The sequence below is a fragment of the Conger conger genome, chromosome 7 (genome assembly GCF_963514075.1).
Source record: "Conger conger chromosome 7, fConCon1.1, whole genome shotgun sequence".
Classification (NCBI taxonomy): domain Eukaryota; kingdom Metazoa; phylum Chordata; class Actinopteri; order Anguilliformes; family Congridae; genus Conger; species Conger conger.
In genome coordinates this window covers 38,827,075-38,837,030 of record NC_083766.1, presented here as the reverse complement: position 1 = coordinate 38,837,030, position 9,956 = coordinate 38,827,075, and the positions used below count along the sequence as shown (strand labels likewise).

Genomic DNA, 9,956 nt, shown 5'->3' with positions numbered 1-9,956 from the left:
CTTACAATATAGCAGAAGCATTAGTGCATTTACATATTTATAAACTGTTTTTTGCAGAAACTTCAGATAAGACATTTTCTGGAGATGGTGTTGACATTCAACTTTGGTGAAAATGTAATCCATTTAAAAAGAAATTCCGCAAATCAGATTTCTAAATTATAATCACTCATAACTCTGTTACCTTTCATTTTGGGGTGAAGTCCTATACAGTGATGTAAGAACCATTTTTCTGACCTATTGTACAGTAATGGAGATTGGGCAAGTCAAAGTCATGGAGTCATGCAAATTAGTGCAAGCTTTGTGAGCCCATATCTCCCAGACAGACAAACAATGCAAATTTCATCTACCTCAGTGACAAGGCTACAGGCTGCCCACATGGATGGACATGGAATTTAATCATTCTTGGCTATTTATCATCTAAAATGTATTATGGGTGGGTGGTCAATAGTACTGCAGCAATTTATTGACACAGGCTACTGACATTCCATTGTGTGGGTGATATCTCTGGTTTATATTTATCCAGTTGCTCAATGACACAGTCATTGTGTGATAATCCACAATAATCTGAAACAACAGAAAAACATATGGACCAGTGCTGGTCTATTTTCAAAGGTTTTAAATTCATAATTGTACTTCTAATACTGGGGATTAAACCTTAAGTATAATTAGATTCATATTTTCCCACTGACAGCAAACCACTACTGTTCAACACAAAAACATTTGACAAGTATATGCTTTGCAGTAGTGATATTATTATTATTATTATTATTATTATTATTATTATTATTATTATTATTATTATTATATTACTGTATTTCAGCTCTGTAGGAGGGTAAAAATCGAAGTATTTTCAGAAGAGTTATAATCATAATCAATGATTGAATTGATGGGACGTAAGTTTATGGCTGACTACAATGCTCTTGAGTGCAGTGGAGAAGGAGAGACAGGGCCGCCACTGCAAATTAGAAATGTGCTTTTTTTGTGTTTGTTTTTCCACATACTCTTTTGTTTGTTACAGTTGAGGTTCAGGTTGAAGAAGACTTCCCACTTTCCAATGGTCTAGCAATTACTAACTTCTAACCTTTTAATAAACTCCCATTCTTCTCAGCGAACTGTCAATAACAGGGTGAGGGTGCATCCTGAATGTTCTATGTGACCAGTCAAGGCTCAATGGAAAAATGTTTTCCAACTTCTGTTCCAGCAGCCAATGTCATCCATCCCCACCTTAATCTAATACTTTAAATATTAAAATTGTACAAGCTATGCTGAGGCTACAAAGATCTTTTACTAAGGTATTTTATGTATCCATATGTGATGCACAGAAATGCTTACTTAGGAACTAATTAGTACATAAAGGCTGAGGGGCTGGGGGAAGGTTAGGAGGGTGCACACACCTACTGTATTACGTAGGTGATCTGGAATTTAGAAAAAGGGAAATAAAAAAATGCATTTCCCACAAACTCACTTGGAATTCTATTTATATTATATATTATGTTTAATTAATTGTTAACCACTTCAGTTAATGCATAATTATCCAAGTCCGTTTCCTCAGTCTCACCAGCTCTGTATTTTTAGGACCCTTTCTGATTTTTGCCTCACATGTTATGTATGTGTGGGTGTCCAACATGAAACATGATTCAATAGTGGACACTGAGCTGGTCATGAGATATGTAACCATGATGATGAACTTAGTTGCAGTTGTTTGGAATTCACAGTTGCTGTCAGTCTGTTCAAGTTACCTCAAAACTGCTGACGAGAGGAATGCCGCTCTGTGGGTATGTTAAAGCATGACCAGTCACCTTTACAGAAATCAGGGACCAGATGGGGGCATAAAAAGTACTCTTACATAAAGTTTTCTCTTATTATTTCAGAGGTTCTCAGTATCAGGCTAATATGGTGGTAGTAGTTACTAATATTTGACTAAAAGATATTTACTTTTCTATTTCAAAGATAAGCCTACAATATGAATTAATAGCCTATAGATACACAAACCTGGTGTATAAATCATTAATCATCCTCTGATTAAAATATACACTCAGTGCCCACTTTATTGGGCAGACCGGTAAACCAGCTTGTTAATGCAAATATTTAATCAGCCAATCATGTGGCAGCAACTAAATGCATAAAAGCGGGGGCGACATGGCTCAGGCAGTAAGAGCAGTCGTCTGGCAGTCGGAGGGCTGCCGGTTCGATCCCCCGCCTGGGCTGTGTCGAAGTGTCCCTGAGCAAGACACCTAACCCCCAAATGCTCCTGACGAGCTGGTCGGTGCCTTGCATGGCAGCCAATCGCCGTTGGTGTGTGAGTGTGCGTATGAATGGGTGAATGAGAAGCATCAATTGTACAGTGCTTTGGATAAAGGCGCTATATAAATGCCAACCATTTACCATTTACCAAAAGCATGCAGGCCTGATCAAGAAGTTCAGCTGTTTTTCAGACCAAATGTCAGAATGGGGAAGAAATGTGATCTTAGTGACGTAGTATGAAAAACAAAAATCATCCAGTGAACAGCAGTTCAGTACCTTCATATACAATTGACAACTAACGGGCTTACATTTATTTCATAAATATATTTCATCTTAATTTTAGAATTTATCCGGTTTAGTGTTGACGTATTTGACCGTTTGGCTCCCAGCTGCCCTGCTTCCATTCCCCCCAACTCGTCTTTACCGTTTAGCTGCTAAGACCTTTGATAGGCTAGAGTTCCCTACATTTTATATACATATTTTATTTCTGCAAATGCCTTTTTAATTAGAGAGATTAGTAGAGAAGGGCCAGACTGGTCAAAGCTAAGAGGAAGGTGACAGTAACGCAATTAACCAAGGATTAAAACAGTGGTATGCAGAGCGTCTCTGAACACACAACACGTCAACCTCTCAGTGGATAGTTTACAGTAGCAGAACACCATTAAGTCTAAGAAATAAGTCTAATAAATACCTAATAAAGTGCTCACTGAGTGTATATTTTAGACACAAGTCGCTGTTTTCTAGGTGACAGATGACAGTGAAGCATTAGGGGGCGTAGGCTATAGGCTACTCTAGTCCTGCCCCTTCTGGTGCCCGCATGGGGCGGATCGCACGCCAACTTGAATTTATAGGGGTTTAAGAAATGTGCGTTCTTTTTCATAATACTCCAGAATTATATACGATATATATTATATACGCCTGTATAATCTGGAGATTAAAAGCACTAGCTATTTGCAAGGGGATTGCTCCAAAAATATTCGTATCGGTAATCAGAGCTCCGGCCTTGTCGTAACCATAGCCCAAGACTCAGCTACGTCCGTCATTGGTTAGTATTTCATGGCAATCATTTCAGACTAGCAGCGCTCTTCAGAAGCGAACGGTTTGTTTGCAGTACACATACATTTCTACAATGCAGCCGAGCGTCTTTTCCTCCACTGTTAAGTCTCCGTTTTATAATAGTAACCACAGAATATATTTTTGAAGCACAATGGCGTAAGTCGCAAGTTACTACCCTTACAGCCTATCTGATGGACGGTTCTTCTCCTTTATCCGATTAGTGGAATGACATCAGCACATCAGAGGCGGCTGTGTCTGTACTCTGATTGGCTGGAAGACCTTCAATCACAGGAGGAACGGACTGGTAGCTTTGCTCTGGCTGCGCGTGTCACTTTCCAGGCAGCACCATCCGGCCAAGGAGAATCGACTGTGGCCGTCTGTTTTGTCACTGCGAAGGGGGCGGTCTCGATATTTTATTTTCATTTTATATTTCCTTTATTTAATTTCTGAGTCTACGAACACAAGGAGACAGTGCAGCAAGCAAGCTAGCAAACACCGGATCTGATGGAAAAAATAAGTTGACTGATCTCTCCTGGAAGGCTGCTATTCTAACTGCAGGATAAAGGAAATTTTTTTTTACGAAATGATCTGGATTTCTGGATATGGGCTTCAGCGAGAATCACGATATTTTTAAAAGGGAGCCTGGAGCACAGATTTCCCCAAACACCTCATCGACAACGGCATCGGGAAATCAACAAATACAGACCAGCATCACCTTAATTATCGCATTTGCGGGTCACATGGCCCGATAAACCTAATATTTCCACCACTTGACTACATTTAGAGCTAACCTACAGTTTCGAGTTTGTTGTACACGAACATTCTTGTATCTTGCATAGCCGAAAACAAGTAGCCCAACTGAGACCATAACAACTTCTGTGGAGTAACCTACAGTACATGCTGCAGTTGGCGGTGCCTGCAGTGACGATGGATTTATCATGAAAAGGCAAAGATGGGAGAATCTGACAGATGACCGCCTGGTTCCTATGTGATACGCGCAGATTACCCTCTTTTACTGCAAAAATGGGAAATTGTCCTGGTTTTGTGAGTGGAGAGGGGATAGCCACTTCCAACATGTGGGAGATCTAAGGCCGTGGAATATTTATTTATTGTGGGGGGAGAGGGGTTTTGTGTCGCATTAACATTATTACCATTTTAATTATTTTAACCAATGATCTTCATTTGTGCGTAAAATAGCATTTAAATGTTAAGTTCATCCATGCAGATCTATCTAGGCCTATAGCTAAATCAAACGAAGTAGGTCAGATCATTGTAATTAGAATGAAGCCGTGTAGGAATTAGGGTTACCTTCATATACAATTGACAACTAACGGGCTTACATTTATTTCATAAATATATTTCATCTTAATTTTAGAATTTATCCGGTTTAGTGTTGACGTATTTGACCGTTTGGCTCCCAGCTGCCCTGCTTCCATTCCCCCCAACTCGTCTTTACCGTTTAGCTGCTAAGACCTTTGATAGGCTAGAGTTCCCTATATTTTTATTTCCATTTCTCCCTTCCTTTATTCCGCCTTTCGAGTGCTGCTGTTGAGTGAATGGCTTTGTGTGGAACCACGGCTTCCAACGCCGCAAAAATGATGGCTGCATACAACGGTGGCGCGTCGGCGGTGGCAGCACATCACCCACATCATCACCACCAACTATCGCATGTGCCACCACACCATCTCCAACACCATCATCATCACCCGGGGCAGCATCACCTACACCCCGGTTCAGCCGCTGCAGTCCATCCAGTCCAGCAGCACGCCTCTACAGCTGCTGCAGCAGCTGCTGCCGCTGCGGCGGTAATGCTGAACCCGAGCCAGCAACAACCGTACTTTCCTTCGCCAGCTCCTGGACAGGCCCCCGGTCCCGCCGCGGCTGCGGCACCGGCCCAAGTTCAGGCCGCAGCGGTCAAAGCTCATCACCATCACCAACATTCACACCTCTTACAACAGCCTCTGGATATCGAGCCCGACAGACCAATTGGATACGGAGCATTTGGAGTAGTATGGTGAGTGAGTGTATCAGCATATTAAGTGTATACATATTTTCACTTCTTGTTGCTTTGAACGTTTCTTAGCCAAACGACAGTTATTATGACAACTTTGTATCGGCTACTGGTAGTGCATTGTTCTTAATAACACCTAAACCCAGGCAAAGGGGAAAAAACTGTTGTTCCTTATAGAAGATATTGGGACATTCCCGTGAACTGTTTATGGTCAGAGGGATTATGATTAAGAGCACCAATACTGAATAACTTCCAAGCATAATTATCAGTTTTCCTGGAGATTTTTTCATTTTCCCCTCACACACTCCATGTTTTCAGCTTTCCAGTTTTCCTTTTTCCTTCCTTTGTTTACATCCTTGTTTTTACTTTTTTCTCGCTCTTCCTTTCCATGCTTTCTCCTGTGGCTTTTTTGAGTTTTCATTTCCATTTTAATATCATAAGGAGCTTTACATTACTGCAATGTCAGCTGGCCAGGGCCTGAGGGTTTATATAGTTGGCTGTTGAGATGTTGACTGAGGAGGACCTTTACTTTTTTAATTTTATTTTAGGAAAATCTAAAAAGATTTGGATTTAGCCTGAAGAGTATACTTTAAAAACTCATGAGATTTTGGGTTTTCAGCAGTTAATGCACAAGTTGAAACACAACACTTAAGTTAGTGTCAATAATGTGCTGTCTTATTTCAGAAATTGTTGGAGGTTTGGTGTAATAACATGGACAGAATTCGACCTGCTCTGAATGATTGTTCACTAGTAAACCTTTGTATCTGTAATAGTTGGGTACTCACTTAGCAGATCATGCGAATGGCAGGTTTCCCAAGAGCTCCACAAATTCAAGGAAGTTCTCTGACTGTCAGTCAAGGCTGCATTTCTCACCATCTTGCCATGATTTGACCACCGGCCAAAATATGACAAACTCTGTCTACATTGTATTTTACACTTTCACACAAAGTCCACAACATCCACAAAGTTAGCAAAGAGTCTACTACACTGCAACTTTGAGTATGGCGAGGTGACTGCCTATTTTAAGTAAGATTCTTAATATACTGCCTGTTCCTGGTTGATGGGCACTGTATGTCAACATATACATTCAGCAACATTTAATTAATGACTGGCCTAGTTAACTGCTTAAGTCTCACTGGTGTGGCTGGTGTGGGTTTTATTTATTTATTTATTTATTTTTTGCATTATTATTTTTTTCCATCACTATGGTAGCATGATATACCGCTTGGAAGTGTTAAAGCTCATGGTTCCATGCCCATAATCTATTTTAAGATGCCATTGCATTAGCGACAACAGTTCCTTATTTTTTAATGTGGGTGGCAAAACAAGCGTGGGGGGACCTCACCTTCTCTGCATTTTGGAAATCCACAGAGTACACAAATCAAGGGAATGTCAGCGTCCTTTTCATGGCAAGGGTCCAGCGAACTAAAGGCAATATCCACTGAAAAACAGAACATATTTTGAGTGAGAAAAAATCTACCGCTTCCACTGTGTTTGAGCTTCTGTAACTTTGTTTTTGTAATTTTAATTGTTGGAAAACAAAGTGTTACCTTTCAGAAGAGGCCAGGATTATGCCTGTTGTCAAAAGGGTTCAAATATAGTAACCATTTCATTTTTGGTATGTCATATTCAAGCTTGTGTTAAGAAACATGCATATTAATTTCGTCAGAATCCTATTAATTTCATATCCTGGATTGAACACTGCAAATGTTAGCTTTGAGTGTGCAAGTCTTTCTGGTAGAGGGGTCCCTGTTAAGGTTCTGTGTCACTGAAAAAATAAATTTCTGTAGAATGTACCCTTTTCTGTTTACTGCTGCAAAACATCCCTCAACTATTCAACTTTAAGGATAATACCACCTTTTTAATGATTACGCCATTTCAATTTTCTCAAAACCTGATTTTGGAAAATATTACATAGTCATACTATCCTATCCTTATGAATCTTTGCAAACCTTTATTCCATATCCAGGAGAGTGGTTTGAGCCAATTATTTTCTTGTTATAAGCTTTAGGGGCAGGTACGGCATCACAAATGTAATTGTTTGATTGTGGAAAATCCGAAATTTCTACCATATTATGCTTTGCCAAAAAACAATGACCTGCAGTCTACCCAATCATGTACCTACTACGTGAGACTTCTCTAGTTCTTGTTAATCCCATTTGCCATCTATCCAACGGAAACCACCTGCTGTACCATATATACTGTATTATAATGGACATCTTCATTTAGGACATTTTTCTGAAATTATAAGTGTTTTCTGAATCCGTTGTGGCACACTTGTACAAGCCCTTCGTACGAGAAATTTATGGTAAGAATATAAAAATGTTTTTGCATGAGGCCCATTATCTTTGTGAGAACTGAGAGACTGCTGGTCCTTGTGGCTTCAGTGCTTTGGGGGCCTGTGGTTGAGAGCTGCTGCTGTTGTGGGGGCAGGGCCCTGATAACATTTTCCTGCATGCAGCCACTGCTGCTGCAGTCGTAGCCTGACCTGAAGATGTTCAAAAATCCTCTTCCTGTTGTGCATTGTTTGCAGTGATCTCTAGGGCTGGCCAGCGTATTTATAGCCACTGCTGAAAGCAAGTCAGGAAATGCACTTTGAGAATTCTCTCAGTCCTACAGTGCCCCCTCAGCACCACAACAGAGAGGGCTTCGTCTCTGGTAGGAATGGTGTCAGCCCTTATTAAGGCCTTTGACTGAGTCCTAGGGGCTGTAGTCTCAGTGAAAGACATGAAAGGTCGGAGAAGTTGTGAGGCTGTACAAATTAGGGACAAAAATCTATTGATGTGGATAATGCTTGGGCTATGTGTTATGTATCTAGCTAGGTCTCGTAGTGTTCACTGTTGCATAGACACTATTTGTCGATGCCAGTATCTGTAAAATTTGGGAGAAAACTAACTTTGTCCTTACTTGAAGATCACTGTGTCCTTTGCTTAGCTGCCCGGGTGGGACTGAGCTTTCCAGGTTAAAATTTCATTCTTATATCAATCTTGCATTCTGTGTAGGTCAGCAGTGTATTGCTAAATATATCTGTCAGCACAATGCCAGCAGGTGGTCTGTCGTTACCCACACTGAAAGAAGGAAATAAATCTACTCTGTCATATTTTGTTCACTTGAAACATAAGATCTAGCATATTGATTTCACACATAGCAATGACTCTATGAATGGGGCTGTCAGCAGAAAGAGAGCCAGCATCAAATGTTTTGTTTCCTGAACAAATATTAGACTGAGTTCTGGGGAACATAAACTTACGCAGGGAGTAATAGCGTTGTTTAAAACTAAGTATGAGAAAACTATAGGCCTGCATGTGTGATGCTTGTGTGTGTGTATACAAACCAAAATTAAATCAAGGAAATGATGGTACTGTGCTATGGGGCATGATAAGCATTTATAATGAGTTGGCAGACAAACATGAATGTATCATTTCATTAATGATCAAAGCTTTATGTACTCTGTGTGTGTGTGTGTGTGTATGTGCATTCTTGTGTGTATCTTCTCAGGTTGGAGGGTATAGGTCTTGCATGTGCATGCAGGCTTGTATGTGGGACTAAAGGAACATAGGCATGCGTGCCTTTTTGTGATTGTCCGTGTGTGTGTGTGTGTACGAACCTGTGATGCATGTTGTTTTGAATGCAGCAGAAGGAAGGTGCATGATGAGACAAGTTTCTAGGGATGGGCATTTTCTGTATTTTCCTGGTTCGGTTAACTGGCGACATTGGTTAATCAATTTAATCGATTTAATCGATTAACCAATCTATTTTTAGAAATTCCCATAATAGGCTGTACAAGCATGCTCCAATAGGCTGGACCACAGCCAAAACAATAAAAGTCAGTATTAGCACATTAATTAGATATGTTACTGTACAACTGCATAATTTCAGGAAAAAAACTTGGGCAAAAAATGACTTGATTAATTTATGGTTGCACGAAAGACAACGTCTTTCACCACTAATAGTGGTGTATCACCACTAATATTTCCAAACTCCAAATATTTTGAAGGCATGACACTGACAAGGGGTGATTGCATGGAAATGGCTACTCAACATCAGTCCCAAGACATTCAGCAATAGGCTACTAGCTGAGAAACAGATATTGCAATATATGACACTACCTGAGGAATGTTGCCCGCTAATACAGGACTTTATTTTGGCTGGTTTTAAGAAAGCTGGTTGCTCGTTTGCATGGAAGTGTAGCAAGCAACCAGTTTTTCCATATTTATGGCTCGTCTACTATTGTTCAAGGACACTAGATTGCCTTTTAATTTTGCAGTTGATTTAGGTATTCAACTCCCAGCCACGGTCTGCAGTTGTTTGGACTTTAATGATGAAGTCCTTTATTTGTCTCGAGAAGTCTGGCGATAGCACTTGTCGAACTGAACTTGAAGTGTCGTTTCTTTTCATTTTCCCCAGAAAAAAACTATCTCTTGCAGTTTTTTTTGTTTAATTTTGTTTCAAAGGTAATAAAAATACAAGTGGCATTTCTGAATTTAATCAGATCTAAGATGAGCTGCGGTATTTTTGGCTGTGTGCCTTTCATCTATGATGTAAGCTTGCAGCACACCTGTTTTAATTGCCCATCCATCAACATATTACAGTCACACCCTATGCCGCCATTGTAAGGGAGGTCAGCCATTGGTGGAAAAAGTTA

General features: G+C 40.2%; 1 protein-coding gene across 1 annotated transcript in view; it reads left to right on the top strand.

Moving 5' to 3' along the window:
- Window positions 1-3,649: 3,649 nt before the first annotated feature.
- Window positions 3,650-9,956, top strand: part of LOC133133805 (serine/threonine-protein kinase NLK-like) — a 64,340-nt gene continuing 58,033 nt past the window's right edge. The window contains exon 1 of the mRNA XM_061250032.1: window positions 3,650-5,314. Within this exon, the coding sequence (XP_061106016.1) occupies window positions 4,857-5,314 (458 nt within the window). The 5' untranslated portion in view covers window positions 3,650-4,856. The remainder of the gene's footprint in view (window positions 5,315-9,956) is intronic.